At 48.7% G+C, this 19,851-nt stretch overlaps 1 protein-coding gene across 4 annotated transcripts in view; it reads left to right on the top strand.

Annotated features, from left to right (window-relative positions):
- TNRC6C (trinucleotide repeat containing adaptor 6C) overlaps nt 1-19,851 on the top strand; it is a 114,370-nt gene that overhangs the window by 65,458 nt on the left and 29,061 nt on the right. For all 4 annotated transcript variants that reach the window (XM_074343777.1, XM_074343779.1, XM_074343781.1 and 1 more), the window contains exons 5-8: nt 6,420-8,999; nt 16,887-17,102; nt 17,890-18,056; nt 19,656-19,736. In XM_074343777.1, the coding sequence (XP_074199878.1) occupies nt 6,420-8,999; nt 16,887-17,102; nt 17,890-18,056; nt 19,656-19,736 (3,044 nt within the window). The remainder of the gene's footprint in view (nt 1-6,419; nt 9,000-16,886; nt 17,103-17,889; nt 18,057-19,655; nt 19,737-19,851) is intronic.

Raw genomic sequence — 19,851 nt, forward strand, 5'->3', positions numbered from 1 at the left:
GGCTTTGATTAATATGCAGGAGTGTTTGCTACTTAGATCTTTTGTAGATAGAAGCAGAAAGTGATTAAGAAGTTGGACGCGTGCCAGTTTACACACGGGCTCATTTAGAAAATGCTAGCTGGTGTCGGTGTGCCACACGGATAGGGGTGCTTAGGAAAAGCGGGAAAGAGGAAGGGACGGAAAACAAAGGAGCAGGAAAGGGTTTGTTTGCATGCGCCCAGTCAGCAGCACGAGTTACTCTTTTGGCAGACAGGAAAGGTGGCTCTGGTGCTCCCTACAACTGGTCCTGGTGAAAACGTTTGTGTCAGTTGAAAGAACTTAAAGAGGAAAGGAGATCGGTTTAGTGTTGGCTGCAAATAGATAATCAAGGCTTTCAAATCCTCTCGACAGGATGCCTCTCTCCCCCCCACCCCCCGCCATGTCCCCTTGTTGGAGGGGGTGATCAGCTCCCTCCTGGGGTGGGAAGGGCACCGCCAGCCCCTGGCCCGCCGAGGCCCGTGGGCCTGCAGGTCACTGCGCAGGGAGGGCCCCAGCCACCTCTGCATCCAGCAGGGACGCGGTGGCGCGGGGAGCCGCGGGTGCACCAGGTAGCGTCTCCGGGGACGGGAGGCCCCCTCTGCAGGTATTTCTGCCCCGTCGGCCCCGAGGGGCCCAGAAATAAAACCCCCGCGGAGCAGAGAGCGGCCGCTTCTCCTGGGCCGGCCAGGCCGGACGTCCCAAGCTCCGGCCGTGCCTCTGCCCTCCTGCTTGGTGTCTTGGGAGGGAGCGGCCGGTGGCAGACCTGCGAGAGGCCCCTGGACCGCGACCCCAGGGCAGACACCCTGCCGGCTGTTCCGCCTCCTCCACCCGGAGAGCGCAGGCCGGCCCGCTCGTCCTGAGCACGCGGCTGCTTCTTTCCCTGATCTGTTACTGCTCTCCAGGGTCTTAACCTGGAGGAAGCAATCTCGGCTTACTGCCGCCTTGGAAAAATGCACAGGACAGTCGGCTTATTCTTTTGGACACTTTCCTTATTGTTTTCAGTGAACCTTTCACTCTGTTCCGCATTTCCTAATTCCCTGCATGTGTAGAAGTTGACAGATGAGCTGCTGCAGGGTCTGTTGGGTGATGGAGCTCAGAATTCAGAGCACCATCTCTGCGATTTTCACATGCAGGCTAAATGCAGCAGAGAGGGAGGCGTCTTCCATTCCCAAAAGCTGAAAGCAGTTGTTACATTTATCCTGCCCCTTGAAACCAGGTGGGGGAGACTTTGTGTTATCGGTAAGAATTAGGGCATGTGTTTCCAACTATGGGAAGCATTTGGAGTTACTTTTATAATGTATGGTTTATTATCCTGTCATTTCAGTTAAAAGGGCTATAGTGAGAAAGGGGTGACTTGTGCGCTGTTTGTCGGTGTCATCACTAATTAAGCATTCCCAGCACTTCTGAGTAAATCTTGTCCACGCTTCTCTATCTGATTAATTCGATACCTAATTAAAATTTTGCCTACTGTAGCTTTTGGAAGCTCTTTGTTCAGTACTTTTTCCTGAAAAATTTATCTTTATATGGTTACATTTTGGAATTTTGAAACAAAAGAAGAAAGCTTTTCTCTTTAAACGATGCTGTTGTGTGATCCTTTGTAATTTAATCACTTAAAACAGCTTGTTACTTAGATTTTTATAGAGACACCTATTTTTAGAATGTGTGAACCATTTGAAGGGTTAAAAAAAATTTAACATACACAAACTTCATTACATTTTTCTTTTTAAGGCTTTTTTTTCAGTGGAAATATTTTAGTAGTAGTATTTTGTAGTGGAAGGAGCACTAGAATTTTATCCTGAAGATACGGATTTCAGTTCAACCCTTACTGCTTACTGGTTGTAACACCTTTTCCAAGTTTGGCCTTTGAGCCTCTCTCTCCCCATCTGTGAAACAGATGCAGTTGTGAGATTCAGGTGACTTAATGTGTGGGGAAATAGTTGGAACTTCAAAATGCGATGAAATACGTTATGTCTTAGGGATGTAAAGACTCTTGTTTATAAACTCTTTCAAACTTGCCGTTCATCAGATGCATGGATTTTAGCCTTTTGGAGCTCATGAGCTATACTGGAGAGTCTAGAATAACCTACCAGAGGATTCATTCTTGGTTTATTTCAGAGCTTTCATTCATGTCAAAATGTCTGTTTCCAGAAGTCAGTCATTCCACAAATTTTTCTCATGTAGTCTTCCAGATTACAGCTGAAAGATAGACTTTTGAATTGATAACACAATCAAGAGACTTTGATTTATGAAAACCATGCTATTCAAATATTTTCGAAGTCACAGATTCTCCTAAGAAGAACGGTGTACTTCAGACATAGAGCTCAGTGGGTGACACTCCCACCCACCCGTAGCCCAGGCCTGCGGTCAGGACACCACTCCGGAGCCTCCCTCTCCTGCTCCCGCGCATCTGGTCTCTCACTAGGTCCTGGCACTTCCACCGCCTGAGTGTTACTCCATCTCCCCCCGCCCGTCAGATTATCATCACCAATTTAGCCACGGCCATTGAAGTGGGATGTGGAGGGAAATTAGCATTTTTTTAGATATAAAAATTTAGGAAGGAATTCTAGTTTCCTAATTCTAATATTTGCTCTGCAGCATGACACACGTTCTCCATTGATCACCCAGCCCGGGTCCCAGGTCTCATACACAGAGTTGGTGAGGACCCCCGGGGGTGGGGAGGGTCTTGCCCAAGAGGAAGGATTACTTGGGGGCCGAGGTCATTCCTTCTTGCACTCCATGTTCTGTGCCAGCGTCAGCTTGTATGGGCTCCGTTCTGTGTTTTCGTGGATTGTACTCCCGGGGCAGGAGCGTCATGGCAGTGCTGGCCATCTGAGGACATGGGGAATAGAGGTGAAAATCTTTCGTGCCCCAGATTTGTGACTGTATCAGGGCAGAATAATCGGGCACAAAGGGGTAAGTGTTCCAGACTCTCTGGATGTGGGGAAATTGGATCTTTTGTTTATTTTTAACATTAAAAATGCAGAGGAGGGCCGCCTTTTTGCTCCCTCCTCTTCGGAGATGGCCGGTGCTCTGTCTATAGAATGTGTACCTACTTCTACCCTAACCTGAGCGCCCAACCCCACACCTCGTGGCCTTTCTCTCGCCTTCTGAAACAGCCTACACTCTATGCAGTATGTAGCTCTATAAATAAATCTACCTTTACTCAAAAAAAAAAATGCAATGGAGGGGGGAGGGTACAGCTCAGTGGTAGGGCATGTGCTTAGCATGCACCGGGTCCTGGGTTCAACCCCCAGCACCTCCATTAAAAAACTTTTTTTTTAATGAGGGTAAAGGCTTTACTAATATTTGCTGTATGGACAGACACAGGGCCTACTGTTGGTCATCCAGCCTTGGGTCTCGCTCCCCACACAGGCTCTTTGTTTTTGTTGGAGCAGCGTTTGACAGTAAATCTCAGATATCATGGCCTTTAAATATCTTCACAGACGTTCTGTTACGTAACTACAGTGCAGTGATACATTTAGGAGATTTAACACTGGTGTATCTAACTCTAATACATCCAAATTTCACCAGTTGTCCCAATAATGTCCTATTTTATAGCAATCAAGTTAACTATTTCTGTTAATGCCCACCTCCTACAAATGGAATGTAAAAACAAGGTGAACCGCGTTAAAATCGTTTCTGGTAGTGAAATAATAGCTCAGTACGAGGTGTAGTCCCTGACTGTTCGTTTTTTGCATTCATAATTGTCAGAAAAATACCTAGAACTTGCCCTTGTAATGAGAGCCTTCAAATGGTAGAAAAAACACAAGAGTAACTTGTGTTTACTTTTTATATACTTTCTGTATTCGTGAACCTTCACTGAATTCTGAGTGAAATTAATTTTTGAAAACCTAGTCCGTCTTGGTGGTGTTGAAGTAGCGAGAGGTGAGGAGCCAAAGAACAGCTGAAACATAGGAAAGAAGGAAAAGGAGCAGCAGTGTGTCCAGTCGGGGCAGGCCAGACGCGCCTGAGACCAGCGCGCTCCCCCCCCACCCCGGGCTCTGCCCCCGGCCCAGGCCGCCTCGCAAAGGGAGACCGCCGCTGCGCACTGGTTTGCTTTGCTTGGTGAAACACCGCTGCCCCGAACGGACTTCTGTGGCTCTGTGACTTCTCTCCGCCGGAAACCACGTTCCAGTTGTAGGTTTATAGTATCCGTTTTAATTTTGTCTAAATAAAAAAGATTTTGAGCCAGCAGTTCTTTTTCTACTACCTGTTTGAATAATCACCCTGTATTTTTGCAAATCGCTTCAGTTAAGTATCTTGCTAGTCGACATGAAACTTAAGCTTAATCTTAACATTACCTTCAAAGTCAACTGAAATTAAGTAACATCATTTTATGTTACTGGCAGACTGCTTCTAAAAGTGTTTATAAAAAACATCCATCAATTCATTTGTTTACTCCACAGATATTTATTCACAGCCTCTTACGTGTCAAATGCCCTGCTGAGCACCAGACAAATAGGGCAAAAGCAGGCAGCGCTTGCTTTCGTGGGGTTCGCAACGTAGAGGGCGAGGGAGACACGAAGGGTCACACCCGGAACTCCCCCGAGGGCGTGCACTCCTTGAGTGGAGGACTCTGTCTGCAGGGGTCGTCACTGTCCCCCACGTGGCACCTGCACACGCCGTGAGGGTTCTCATCTGGGTCAGGGCTTGGCTCACCCGGCGTACGGGCCAGCTCAAGCTCGCCACCTGCTTCTGTAAGTAAAGCTTGGTTGGGGCACAGCCATGCTCGTTCATTATCTGTGCCTGCTCTCCCACCGTAACGTCAGCATTGAGTGCTTGTGACAGAGACCACATGGCCCACAAAGCTGAAGTACTCAGTGCCTGTCCCTTTACAGAAGATGTGTGCCAGCCCCTGGTGCAAATGAATTTTTTTTTTTAAAGGAAGACTTTATAATGAATGTGTCCGAGAGTCTTAATGGGGAAAGAAAGCTTATTCCATGAAACGCCTGGTGAGGTGAGGAAGAAGCAGACAGTTGAGCCTGAGCGCAAGCGGAGGCCAGCCCCTCCCAGGGCGGGTTGCTGGAGTGGACGGTGCACACAGTACCACGAGGAAGCAGCTGCAGAGCCAGGGGAGAATGGGGAGAAAGGAGGCCCCAGAAGAGAGCCAGCCTGGTGGGCTGCCTGGAGACGCCGGCCTTGTGCTCAGAGCCTCGGAAGTGTGTGAGCACGCACTCCTGACCTGCCGGGCATCCGTTTGGCACAAATATTCGGTGCACTGTTGACAAGACCCTGGAGAGGAGCAGGAGGGGGCCTGGCGGAGGCAGAGCTGCTGGAGTAGCCCCAGCAGAAATGAGGGCCCTTGGGCCAGGGGGGCGGAGGGAGGTTTGGTTTCTCAAGGTGAGTGGACTTGTTCTAGAGACTTCTCATGTGTAGAGGCGCGGGCCTGACTTCCTCCTGGCCTCAGGGCCCGGGGCCCGGGTGTGTGGACACGGCTGTGGCCTGCCAGCCCTGCCACGTCGGTGCTCTGCTCACGCCCTGAGCCCCTGCCCTCCTGCCCGGGGAGGGCCGCGCGGCGGGAGCTTGACCGTTGTGCTGACCGCTCCTTCAGACCGCGGGCTGCTTGTTAGAAACAGCCCAGGCCGCATGGGCACCTCCTCAGGCCCTCCATACACCTTTGTATGTGTATAGTTTTCTATTGTTTTACCTAGTGACTAATATTTTTCTTGAAATGTGGGATTTTTTTTAATGTATATGAATGAAAAAAATCTATATTCTCAGAGGATTGTCTCCTTAATTCCAGCATTAGCCTTTTTATGAATGCACAGGAAACAGTGATAAACCATAATTGCTGGTGGTAAGTAGTATAAATGAGATTAAGTGGTTCTAAACTGTGTACCCTTGGTAACATGAGATACCATTTTCTAAAATCTCTTCCCTCTCCTCCGGCCCCCACCCTCTGCCAAATATTGATTCTGTTGTATGATTCTGCGGTGCATTTATAATTCTCTTCTGTGGAATAGCCTCTAACACTAGCTCGTTACAGGTCTCGAAAAGAACTGCAGGCTGCATTCAGCATCCACGTGAACTGCGCATCGTAGCCGGTGTCCGCAGAGTCTGTACACCCGCAGGCGCCCTGGAGTCAGGGAGGCTCCTAAGCCGCTTCCCGCTCAGCCGCTCTCTGCGACAGATGCATGCGGAGATGCCCTGTGCTGATGTGCACTGTCAGTCTTCTCAGCAGTGTGGGGTTGTAGGAAATAAAGTAATTTTAGAAACATTAACTTTTTTAAATGGGAGTTACTAAGAAGACAAAGAACTTGTTTCTTTGAGTCATTTTTGTAGTATTTGTCGTTCAGAATGGAGAACTCGAAAGAAAGAGCTTCTCCCAAAGCCTGGTTAACAGTTGATTTATTGACACATGGGAGGAAAATCTCATTTTGAATTTCTTTGATCTTTTTCAGATCTCAGTCACAGTGGACTGGCAGATCATTATGAAAGTTCCCACTGGGGACAGCAGCCCACTTACAGAGGTGAAGCCACCTGCAGCTGGGATAAAGTGATAATAGACAGGACGGATAAGGAGGCGTGGCCTTCCATCACAGGGGCAGAGACTGAGTCTGCCTCAGAATGTACGTCGGACACTGACTCTGCCTCCCACTGCGGCTCAGAGAGCAGTAGCATGGCTACCGGGGGCGCGCAGGGCAGCTTCGCCGGCCACAGCAAGAAGGCCAGCGGCAGCACTGGCACCAACGGCGCGCTCGTCCAGAGCCCCCCCGCCCAGAGTGCCCTCGGAGCCGGGGGAGCCGGCGGCGGCAGCGCGGCCCGAGCGTGGGGCGTGGCCCACTGCTCCCTCGGTGGCGGGGATGGGAAAATGGACACCATGATCGGAGACGGGAGAGGTCAGACCTGCTGGGGTGCCTCCAACTCCAATGCTGGCATTAATCTCAACCTTAACCCCAACGCCAACCCAGCTGCCTGGCCTGTACTCGGGCATGAAGGAACTGTGGCAACGGGCAGCCCTTCCAGTATTTGCAGTCCGGTCAGTGCCATCGGTCAGAACATGGGCAACCAGAATGGGAGCCCCGCAGGCACTTTGGGTGCTTGGGGGAACTTGCTGCCGCAAGAGAGCACAGAACCACAAACGTCCACTTCTCAGAATGTGTCTTTCAGCGTACAACCTCAGAACCTTAACACTGATGGACCAAGTAACACTAACCCCGTGAACCCTTCACCAAACCCTGTCAGTGCAGTGCAGACGAACGGACTGCCGAACTGGGGCATGGCTGTCGGTGTGGGGACCATCATCCCGCCCCACCTGCAAGGCCTTCCTGGTGCTAACGGATCATCAGTCTCTCAAGTCAGCGGGGGTGGTGGTGGCGAAGGAGTCAGCAGCTCCGTGTGGGGACTGTCCCCCAGTAACCCTGCCACAGGAAATAGCAGCTCTGGGTTCAGCCAGGGGAGTGGAGACACTGTGAACTCAGCATTAAGTGCTAAGCAGAACGGATCCAGCAGTGCTGGGCAGAAAGAAGGAAATGGAGGGAACGCCTGGGATTCGGGGCCTCCTGCCGGCCCTGGGATCCTCACCTGGGGAAGGGGCAGTGGCAGCAGCGGTGTTGGTAACATCCATTCGGGAGCTTGGGGCCACCCTGGCCGAAGCACCTCGAATGGGGTGAACGGGGAGTGGGGAAAGCCCCCAAACCAGCATTCCAACAGCGACATCAGCGGGAAAGGATCAACAGGGTGGGACAGTCCGAGCGCGGGCGGCCAGAACCCTGCCACACAGCCCGGCAGCGAGCACGCGAGCTCATGGGCCAAAGCTGCGTCTTCCGGAACCACAGCGAGTGAAGGCGGCAGCGATGGTTCAGGCGGTCACAACGAAGGAGGTGCCGGGAGGGAAGGAGCCGAAGGCCGACGGCGAGACAAAGGGAGTGTAGACCAAGGGCACATCCAACTGCCAAGGAGCGACCTCGACCCCAGAGTCCTGTCCAATACTGGCTGGGGACAGACTCCAGTAAAGCAGAACACTGCCTGGGAATTTGAAGACTCCCCTCGGTCTGAGAGAAAGAGTGACAATGGGACAGAGGCCTGGGGCTGTGCAGCCACTCAGCCGTCACACTCAGGGGGGAGGGGCGATGGGCCCATCACGGACAGTGCAAATACCTCTTCAGTGTCTGGGTGGGTCAGCTCACCACCGGCCGCTGGGCCAGCAAGCACAGGCTGGGGAGACGGCAGCAACAAAGCGCCAAACGGCCCAGGGGTCTGGGGGGATGCGGTAAGCTCTACTGCTGTTAGTAATGCTGCTGCTGCCAAGAGCGGCCACGCTTGGAGCGGGACCGTGAATCAGGAGGACAAGTCGCCCACCTGGGGCGAGCCTCCAAAATCCAGATCTCAGAACTGGGGAGATGGACACAAATCGAACCCAGCCTGGAGCGCAGGAGGGGGAGATTGGGCCGATTCGTCTTCTGTCCTTGGACACTTGGGGGATGGGAAGAAAAATGGCCCCGGCTGGGATGCTGACAGTAATCGATCAGGGTCAGGTTGGAATGAGGTTCCCAGGTCGGGGACCAGCGGCTGGGGCAATGGCACAAATGCGAAGGTGAATCCAGGGACGAGCTGGGGAGAGTCTTTAAAGCCCAGCCCCCAACAGAACTGGGCGAGCAAACCCCAAGACAGCAACGCGAGTAACTGGGGAGGAGCTGCTTCCGTTAAACAGACAGGAACAGGGTGGATCGGGGGGCCGGTCCCTGTCAAGCAGAAGGACAACAGTGAGGCCACAGGCTGGGAGGAACCTTCTCCACCATCCATTCGACGCAAAATGGAAATTGATGACGGTACCTCAGCTTGGGGCGACCCAAGCAACTACAACAATAAAACTGTAAACATGTGGGACAGAAACAACCCGGGCATCCAGAGCAGTGCCACGGCCAGTACCAACACCACCACCACCACCACCACCACGAGCAATGGCGCCAACGTGGCCGAGGCGCCGCCGGCCCACCAGGCCAGCGCTCAGCTCAACCGATCGCCGCTGCTCGGTCCAGGTACGGGCGGACTCTGTGTCCCTGTAGCAGTGAAAAAACATGGTTCATTCTCATTACATTTGGGTTTTTTTAGCAAATGACCTTAGACTGATTATAAGTGCCCTTCACCTTAAAATATCGTATTTGAGTATTATCCAAAGAGAAAAAATAAAGTAGGATGCTGTGATAGCTTTCTATCCAAGGAAAAAAATACATTAGGAACTTACAACAGAAAAGGAGAGGAAAAAAAAAATACATCCTCTTTAGGAAAGATTGGGGACCATTATGTTGGTTTGTGTTTACATATTACAGAGCCTTCATTTCTTTATGAGATAAACCGGCGGTTCTCCACCCCAAGGGGCTTTCGTTAGAATCACACGGGAGCTTCGGGGCTGGGGGATACCAGCCTCAGAGATGGCTAGTGTCATTGGGCTGGAGGGAAGCCCTTTCACTGGTCATTTTCAGAGCCCCACAGGTGTTTCTGGTGTGTGGTTGACGCTGAAATAAAACCATTTTTGTAAAATGCGATGGCATTGTGCAGAACAGGTCATGTTTTGATTTCAGGTGAAAGAAAAATCCTAAGGTTAGACTGCAATCTGTGTTTCAAGTTCGTGCTTTGTGGGAGGCACTCTACTGGGTACTGCAGTGGAAGAGACCATAGGATGGTTCAGGGAGTGAGGCGGGGAATCCAGCTGGACTTTGTAACTAGAGAACTAACAGGAGCTCCCTGACTTGAATATCAGACCAGGGTACGAAGGGCCACTGTGCTCCAGGCGTGGAATCTGCCTGAGTGATGAGTGAGGACTGGACTCAGCAAATCGCAGAGCTGCCAGGGGTGGAAGGGACCAGATGGAGAATCTCATCCAGCTCCGGGCCTCCCTCTTCTACACACTCACTGGGCACCAAGTGCTGGGATTCCTGCCCCCACTGGTCACTTTCCTGGTCACTCTGGCTAATGTGTCCTTCTTGGACTGAGCCTCGGGCGGCCTCCCTCCAAATTTCTAGAATGATTCCTATCACTTTAGGACTGTACAAAGCAAGGGTTAATTTCCCTTCCCATACCACCGGATTTCAGACAGCTGCATATGGTGATCGTGTCCCAGCTGCCCATTCGCCAGGAACTGTTCCCAGCTGCTACCACGGTTCCTCATAATCACGGCTGTAATTCCTTTTTATCATCTGGAAAAGCTGTAGCTTGTGAGAGTCCTTGTGCCCAGAACTGATGTCAGTGTTCTAAGTATGGTTTAACCAGCACAGAAATAGTTGAGATAACCTCCCTCGCTCCTAAAGTCATACTCCTAGTAATGCAGCCGAAGGTTCGTGTAGTCTTCTTGAGCCACGTCACAGTTTTTCTTAAATTCTGAAGTCTTTCTTTTCGTTAAGGCCACTGTGAGCCCTTCCTCGCTCAGGACTGTTCTTGTGTAGCTGGTGGCTTGATCCCAAGTGTAATACTTTGTTCCTGGTAAACTTGGGTTCAGGGCCCCTAGCCCGTTGACGTCTTTTGAAACCCTGATTCTGTAATCAGCATGAGTTACTCCTTCCAGTTTTATGCCATTCCTAAATTTTAGAGATGTGGCCATAAAGACCAGACTAAGGATGGAGTCTTATCTCCACGGTCACTTACTCGGTTGTCTTATATATGGAACCTAGAATCCAACCTGCAGGGGAGTCTGCAAAGTGTGGTTTCTTTCACTCGGGGCCTCTGTCATCCATGAAGGCTCACAGACAGCGGTAGAATGGCATGCTGAGTGCCTGCGACCGTCATGTGCAGAGGTTTGGGGCAAAAAAATTGTGAGCATCAAACATCCTTGAAACAGATGAGTAGAGATTCGTTGCACCCCCACTGCCTTGTTCTGGAGCCCCATCAGAAACCCCGCCAGGGCTGATTCCTTTCGCCCCTCTCCCTCCCCAGCTCCCGCCTCCAGGCCGCCTCAGTCCTGTGATCTCTGATCACCCAGTGAAGCCCTGTAGTCTGTGAGGTTTTTCCTGCTCTCAGCACCCCTGTGAGAATGCTTCTAGAGCCAGTACCTTTATGCCTTCATTTCGCACACGTGCACCCAGAATGCACTGTTGAACACCTACTGTGTGTTGGGCTGTAACCGCATAGAGGACAGAGCTCTGCGCTCTCTACCTCCGGACCTGCATAGACCTGGGCACAGACCTCTGCCTTACGAACGTGGTTTCTCAGTGAAATGGGCTTCTTGCGTGCGTCCAGTTTTACGAAAGTAAATGCTACAGGACAATTGTTTTCTGATGAGCCTCAGGAAAATCGGCATTAATTTAGGAAACGCACTGTAGCTTCATAAACTGGATTATTTAGATCTCGTTCAAACACATTCTGGAGCTGGAGCACAGTAATGACCTAGAGAAAGTCCCTGTGCCTGCCTTTGGCCAGAGCTGGTTAGCTCTCTGGGAAGGGCGCACAGGCTCACTCAGCTTAGGGTGGCGAGCGGTGTCTGCCGGGGCGGGGCGGGGCGGGGCCGCCTCCTGGCTCAGCTCTGCCCCGAGGCCCGATGAGAGGGTGAGCCAGACCTGCAAGCATGGCACTGACACGTTTCTCAGGAAATGCAAGCAGATGCTGAAAATACAGCCTGATCACCTTGGGCACTTAGAAATAAGTACTCTGGGACACTTAAGAATCAATTTGCAGACACAGGAGAACACTGACCATTGAGTCTAACAATAAGATTAAGGGACAGCCTCCAGAGATGGTTCCTTTCATCTCTGGACTTTGTCCACTTTCACCAAGACGTTCAGATCATTTTAAAGAGAGGTAGGGAGACTGCTATGCAATTAATTTAGAGTCAAACATGAAGGCCATTACAGGCTTGATCTGAGTGAAACGAGCGACACAGTGGGGCCAGGAAACCTTGCCTGGGATTGGTCCTCGCGTGGTGGACGGGAGTGAAGCATTAGCACCGCACACCGGCAGCGAGCTGGGGGAGTACTGCTGATGTTGCTCGTGGCGCATCCCTCTTCCTGCCTATCCTCAGCTCCTCGGAAACGTCTCTCGTCAGCCTGCGCCGGGCGCTTGAGCCGTGCCGGTGGTGATCCCTGCCTTTGTCATGAGGTTGGAGAAGCCTCCAGCCGGAAGCAGACGTGACTTTGCTTTGGCTACTTTGGATAAGTGGAATTATATTTGCTTTATCGTATAGGTTTGTGGCACAAATGTGGTGACCGAGGTAGAGATTGTGTGAGTTAATCATGGAAGGGGCATGTCACCCATTGGATAAACTAAGACTTGGAAGAAACTGGATTTTTTTTAACATTTTTTTATTGAGTTATAGTCACTTTACAATGTTGTGTCAAATTCCAGTGTAGAGCACAAGTTTTCAGTTATACATGAACATACATGTATTCACTGTCACTTTTTTTTTCTCTGTGAGCTACCACAAGATCTTGTATGTATTTCCCTGTGCTATACAGTATAATCTTGTTTATCTGTTCTACATTTTGAAATCCCAGTCTGTCCCTTCCCACCCTCCACCCCCTTGGCAACCACAAGTTTGTGTTCTATGTCTATGAGCCTGTTTCTGTTTTGTATTTATGTTTTTTTTTTTTTTTTAGATTCCACATATGAGTGATCTCATATGGTATTTTTCTTTTTCTTTCTGGCTTACTTCGCTTTGAATGACATTCTCCAGGAACATCCATGTTGCTGCAAATGGCGTTATGCTGTCAGCTTTTATGGCTGAATAGTATTCCATTGTGTAAATATACCATACCTTCTTTATCCAGTCATCTGTTGATGGACATTTAGGTTGCTTCCATGTCTTGGCTATTGTAAATAATGCTGCTATGAACATTGGAGTGCAGGTGTTTTTTTGAAGTAGGGTTCCTTCCAGATATATGCCCAGGAGCGGGATTCTTGGGTCATACGGTAAGTCTATTCCTAGTCTTTTGAGGAATCTCCATACTGTTTTCCACAGTGGCTGCACCAAACTGCATTCCCACCAGCAGTGTAGGAGGGTTCCCTTTTCTCCACAGCCTCTCCAGCATTTGTCATTTGTGGACTTTTGAATAATGGCCATTCTGACTTGTGTGAGCTGATACCTCATTGTAGTTTTGATTTGCATTTCTCTGATAATTAGTGATATTGAGCATTTTTTCATGTGCCTATTGATGATTTGTATTTCTGGAAGAAATTGGATTTAGGAATCCTCAACCTAGGTTGATAAAACATGCATGTTGTCTCTCTGAGTGTCCCTAGAGCAGAAGCTGGAGAGCGCTGTCCTTCCTGCAGGCTGCCCTGTCCTGGAAGTTCACTCGCTCCTTTATCATCCTCTGGGGTAAAAATGATACCCAGAGACAGTTACCTGCAGATGGAGAGAATCAGCACCGTGCTGTTAGAGAGCGACAGTTTTCACACTGCGACTTCAGAAATAGATCTCCCTGACCTCTCCAGCCTGGGTAATTTTCTGTTTTAAGCACCATGCAACAGTTAATTGAAAAAGGAATGAGCTGGGAGCAATCTGTGCTTTTTGTGGATATGAGATTTTTCTTGGATTTCAGTTTGATTGGGGTGTTTATACTTTCCTGTGTTTTGAGGGACTTGTAAGTGGGGCTGGACTTGAAGGAGGACCAGGGAGTCAGAAGTCCTGCTGAAGAGGTAGCGTGTGCCTGTCAGTCAGGTCCTGGGGTTACAGACGAAGGTTTCACTTTAGGTACCTTCAGTTCAAAGCGAATAAAAGAATGAGACAGTTTAAGGTACCGTTTGGCCCCCTACGTATCAATGAGAAAGAGCAAATTTAAAATCTGTATTAAGGCGCTAAAGTACGAACTGTTTTTTTGTTTCTAATACCGGCCGTCTGTGATGACCCAGGAGGGCAGGCAGAGGCATCTCCTCTAAGAGGCCGTTGTGCAACTCAAGACCATGTGATCAGCCTTTTAAAAGGACCCTTACCTGTAACCCTCAGATAAAGTCCCGTGAGTTTGGAACAGAAGTGTCAGATAAATGTCCAAGAACCAAGGCATTCTGAAAGTAGGATGCTTCGCCATCTGACTGAGCAAACTCTTCTGCATAAAGCTTTATTACATAAACACCTTGATTTTAGATACGAAAAATTAATTGTTCCTGCTCTGTCCCTCCATAAGCCAGTAGCCAGCTGAGCATTATCATAAATTTACATCAGGCTTGAAGGCCATCCGTATGAACAAAATCCCATCTCATTAATATTTAAATTAGTACCTAAAAATGCCAAGCACAGAGCAGGCACTCAAATGCTTAATCAATTGAATTTTCAGTCCTTTATCTGTCCTTCACTTAATTGTAATTGGCCACTTTTTAACTGAACCTTTCTTCCCAAAAAGGACTGTCACACGTATAAAACTATCTAAGCAGCATCCATGGAACGAGCTAGCATTGATCCCTTGGGTCACGGAAGGAAACATGCCACCTGCCGACTTAGCTGTGTGCAGCTTCAGGGTCTGGATGGTTGAGTCAGATGAAGGGTCTCCTCTCTCTCTCTCAGGTCTGCTTCCTGGCCTCTTACCTGCTCCGTGTTCATCTTCACGCCAGTCCCCTGGGCGCGCACCTCTCCGATCTGAGAGGAAGACGAAGGATGTAGGTTCAGAGCTGTCTGAGAGCTGCGGCTCCTGTGGGCGTCTGGCGGCTGCTGCTGCCTCATCCCAGCACTGTGTGTGTTCGGGGAAGAAGGGCGCTAGCGACTCGGGACCCCATGGTGCAGGAACATTTTGCCAAAAGCGATAGTATTTGAAGGACCATTTTCTAAATTTTAGTATCAGTGGTTTTAATATGAGATAGGAATTTGTTCAGCCTCACTATGCCCAACTTTGAAAGAGCTTCTATAAAATTATTAACAACAAGGATACCAAATTCACTTGAGCACTAACCATTAAATGTGGAGGTTGTATATATTTTAGGAGTATGCGTTTGAATTCATTTTCTCCCTACCAACAGTATTTGCTTTGCATCAGAATTTTCTGGTGTGCCTCGGTTTTTAGCATCTCTAGAGCCTCTCGGTGTCTGGTGGTGCACTCACTCTGATGTGTACGTTAGTTTGGTGTTGGGGATAAATTATATTCTTGCCAGGCTTCAACTTAAAATGGTGGAAATATTGTTTCTTGGTGTTTGAGCAGTTACTCTTCCGTAAATTTCTGAGATTAGGAACACGCCGCGTGTAGACCGCTGGCCTACTATAGAAAAATGCTCTGCAGACATTTCTGCTGCTTTCACTGGAATTTAAAACTCTGACTGTCATTACTATAGTCTTAACATTTATTTGTAGTTTTGACTTAGTTAAGTAATTTGTAGTATTGCTTTTCAAAGAGATGGGAGTGTAAGGATGATAAACAAATTTTAGGTGAATTTGTTATTTAGTTACAATAAATGAGTATTTTTACAGCTGATTGGCCTTTAACAACACCTGAATTATTTCGCCTTCCCAAAACATCCCTAATTTTTGTCACGTGTGTTAATTTTCCTGGTTTAATTTTGTCCCTTCCATTTGTGAAGCTCGTCCCGATGTGCACAGTGTTTTCTGTGTAGTGGCAGGTGGTGCTGTAGTCAGCAGTGGCTGCCGGTAGCTGGTTGGGGCTGACTCCCCTGTTACTGGTCATCATTTACGTCATGTGCTGCTCAGCACAGAGCTTGTGATTTTAAATGATTCATAGGTTGTATGTCCTTTTGTCATTAATTAATATTGTTGGCATTTTATTAGAGTAAAGCTGCAAGGGACTGACACCGCACTATTTTTACTCAGAAAAATCAGGAAATTTCATAATTGAGATGGTAGTATCCAACCATATCGACCAAATTGTTTAAAATTTGTGGTTGGTTATTTACATTTTATGCTTTCTTTTTCTTGTTTTTTCTTTTTCAATTGAAGTATGGTTGATTTACAATGTTGTATTAATATTATATTTTATGGTTTCTGTTCTTCAGGTAGTAGTTCACAGTTCTGTCTCTGAGAAACTGTATCTGTATGAAAAATACAGCTGCTGTAAGAGCTGTCAGTGTGACTGTTAGTGTCAAGTGAGCTTATGGGCAGAAACAAAAAGATCAGAATTTGGGTCAATTTGGAAAAATAAAGTTTGCATATATCATGTAAAATATTTTTCTTACTAAACTGTAAAGAGAACAGGGAGATCCTGTTGTCACCTGGTCTCGTGATCTCCTCTGTGCCTGGAGGTAGAAATGCCATAACCTTCTGCATTCACTAGTTTCCTTGCATACGCTTGTCAGGGACCAGCCCCAGATCGGGATGCTCTGGCAACAGGACTAGATGGAGGAACAAAAGAAGAATCCTGAAAACCCTTGCAGTCAGTGTGTCTGGCGGAAACACCGTATCTGTAGTTCTTCCACTCTGTCCCCATCTTTTAAGGCCGATGCCTCAGCTCTGCCTCAGCTCACTGAGGACCTGAGAACCGTGGGTTTTCTACCATTACATTATCTGCACATGTGCAATCTGCCATCTTCTCATTTCTTCACCTGGATCTGTGTCTTTGATGGTTAGTCAGAAGATAAGCAAGAATAGTTGTCAGTGTATATTTGCAACTTGTAAAAATTTTTGTAAGAGAATCATGTAACATAAAATTTCCTTTAGGTTGTTACATTCATACCAGAAGTAAAAGAGCTACTTTTTCAACTTTCCTTTTAAGCTATTCTTCTAAACTCTATTATGTTGCAAATACTGCGAATTTAATGGTCTTTAATGTAATGGACTTTCTGCTTTAAGTGGGTAGGGGTCAGGAGTGAGAAACTTGCAACTTTTAAAAGCCAGACAAATCTGATTAGGTTTGATATTGTCTCCTTTGCACTTTCTACTAAAAGCCATCCTAAAGATAGATTACCTGGAAATTATTTTGACCTTGAAAGTACCATTTTTACTTTCTCCGTCTTACTTTTTCTTGTTTTCTCTCTCCCTGGTCCCCTGGTCCGCCTTTCAGTTTCATCAGGCTGGGGAGAAATGCCTAATGTTCATTCAAAGGCAGAAAACTCTTGGGGAGAACCATCCTCCCCTTCCACCCTGGTTGATAATGGCACAGCGGCCTGGGGCAAGCCGCCCAGCAGCGGCAGCGGCTGGGGGGACCAGCCCACCGAGCCAGCAGTGACGTTTGGAAGAGCCAGCGCCCCCGCTGCCGCCCCAGCCCTGTGCAAACCAGGTAAGCCGAGCTGGCAGCTTAGAAATGGCTCAGAGTAGTCTATTTGGAGAGATGTTTATCAAATGCATTTTAAGAATTAATTTTTAAGGACACTGTCCTCATTTTGTTTACATGTTAAGACTAACATTAAACCAAGCCTATAAAGAAATATTTGCCATGTCTAATAGATGAACACAAAGGAGCTTTCAACAGAAGCTCTCCTTTAAAAAAATAAAATAAACACAAGAAGCAGAACAGTACAGCATTCCTGCTCGCTCCTGCCCACCAGCCACACTTGCTATTTCTTTTTCGAGGAACTTGTCAAAAACACAGACTGTCGGGCCTGACGACAGACCTGCTGCATTTCCCATGGTCCCCAGGCGACTTGTGTGTGGTCACGTTGTGTTCCACGTGGCATACCATGTGACACAGAGGACAGCGACATTTTCAGGACTCTGCATTTTACTGGCCATTTCATCCCATGGCAGAGACTGCCGCCTTCTCCTGTAGCCCCCAGGACTTACTGTAGACTGTCCATGCTTCACCGTGACCTCTAGTCGGGTACGGGGGTTTGGAACAGCACAGACTACAAATAGCTAGAGTTTGAAGAAAAAAGCTACATACGCATTTACATGTATATTACACTTTTCACGGGAGAAATTACATTCTTGGATCCAAGGGAAACAAAGTAGTGAAAAGGCAGGTCACAGGACACCCCTTTGTTCTACCTCCCCCGAGTGATGTTTAGTGCACGCTGTCCGCCTGAGGAGTGGCGAATGCCACACATTCATGTCCCCTCTCTTTCTAGCTTCAAAATCTATGCAAGAAGGCTGGGGCGGCGGCGGGGATGACACGAGCCTGGGCGCCAGCCAGTGGGAAGACGAGGACGGCGGCATGTGGAACAGCGCTGCTTCCCAAGAGAGCGCCTCCTCCTGCAGCCCCTGGGGGAACGCCCCCAAAAAGGGGCTCCTGAAGGTGCGTGTGTCACCAGAGAAAATGCTCTCCACATCAGTGGTGCCTAGGGGAGCCTCAGCACACGGTGGTCCCCAGTCACAGTGCAGAAAGCTCTGAGGACCCCTGCCGGCCCTGGGTCTGTCCTGAGCCCAGAGCCGGCTTCCCAGGGACTCCGTGGCGCTGCTGTCACAGCAAAGCAAAGGCAGAGATGACAGGAATCCAGCTGCTTCTGCGAAGCCGGCAGTGGAGGGGTTTCCCCTCAGGCTCAGCACCGCCACTCCTCTCACCAGAAATGTTTACTTTGGAAAAAATGATTATTTTCCACAAAAAACTAGTATTCATATTAACATATAATGGGTTTGCTATTGTTCTTTTTAAGCAAATTAGTAACATTTTCTAAATTTCTGAGTTTTAATTTCGAATGCAGTAAATATTGATAAGATGCAACCCATGTAAACAAAACTGCAGGACCCTTAGTTTTTCAGAGAGGGTAGCGGGGTCTCACGACGGCCCGTGTAGGGTTTTAAGTTCTCTGGAAGGGTAAGTGAGGGGAGGAGAACTCAGCAGAGGGACCTGGGGGGCGGGGGAGACGCTTCCACATGCCCCTTTTTTCTACTTTCAAACCATATGAATGTGTTATCTGTTCAAAAAAAATTTTTCAATTTGAAAAGCATTCAGTTAGCTGTAAGCAGAACCCGGAAACTAAAACTGGGGCTTTCTGTTCAAAAAGAGTAGAAATGATGGGTGAGACTGTCTTCCCACAGTCGGGCGGGCAAATAATCCAGTTAATGGCCAAACCAGAAACACCAAATTGGGAAATTAAGGTATTGTATATTCTTGGCAAACGTGGCTCTGGCCACACGGTGCTGATTAAAATCACCTCCCAGAAGCGGCCTCCGGAGGACAGCCAGCCCGTTAGTTGACTGCCCCCGCGGGTTCCGCTCCGTCGCTGTGGCAGCCTGCCCTTGAAGAGCGCCGTAAGGGATGCTTTCTGTGCCGCGTGGCTGCATCAGCTGCATCCCTGTCACCGTGGAAGAGCAGGGGGGTGGGCCAGGGTCCCGTCTTGATGCTCAGCCCTTCCACGGTGCCCGCCACCCTCCTCTCTGTCCTCCCTCCCCCTCCCTGACAGAGTGAATAGTTAACAAAACTAACAGAGTTTTTGTTCCTGTCACCTGGTTGCCTTTTCATTCTGTTGGAATGAACCCCTGGCATTTTGTTGTCTTACTGAGTAAAGCTTAAAAAGGGCAAAAGCCGTGTAATTTTTGGTAAACTTCATGTGATGTTACCGGCCTTTATTCAGGGGAGCACTTATGATGATCTGATATCGGAAGGGGTGCATATTTGTGATGAACTAAGTCCTCCGAGGGAAAGCAGCGACTGTCTTGCTTTTTGAAGTCTGTGAATTGCACACGTATGCCTGCCTCAAAAGCACCCTGAAACATCCCACGGCGAGAGCCACGAAGTGCTGTCAGGGCACCCCTGAGCGCAGCACCGCTCGGCGTTGACCCACAAAGATGCTGGGACTTATAAATTGACGTGATGTTCAGTTGTCTCCCATTTCTGGAAGAAGTGCATTAAAATGTGACTCATGGGCTTTCTCCTTCCCACTCTTCATTCCAGGGCATGAAAACATCTGGCAAACAGGATGAGGCGTGGATCATGACCCGGCTGATCAAACAACTCACAGACATGGGATTCCCGGTGATTGGCACCCCATTTCACTGCTCCCTGCCGTGTGCTCCGCTGTGTGTGGCCCTGTCGTGTCCGGCCCGTGTCTGTCCTGTGTAACACGGAGGGAAGGCCTTTGAGGGACGAG

Source organism: Camelus bactrianus, chromosome 16, assembly GCF_048773025.1.
Source record: "Camelus bactrianus isolate YW-2024 breed Bactrian camel chromosome 16, ASM4877302v1, whole genome shotgun sequence".
NCBI lineage: Eukaryota > Metazoa > Chordata > Mammalia > Artiodactyla > Camelidae > Camelus > Camelus bactrianus.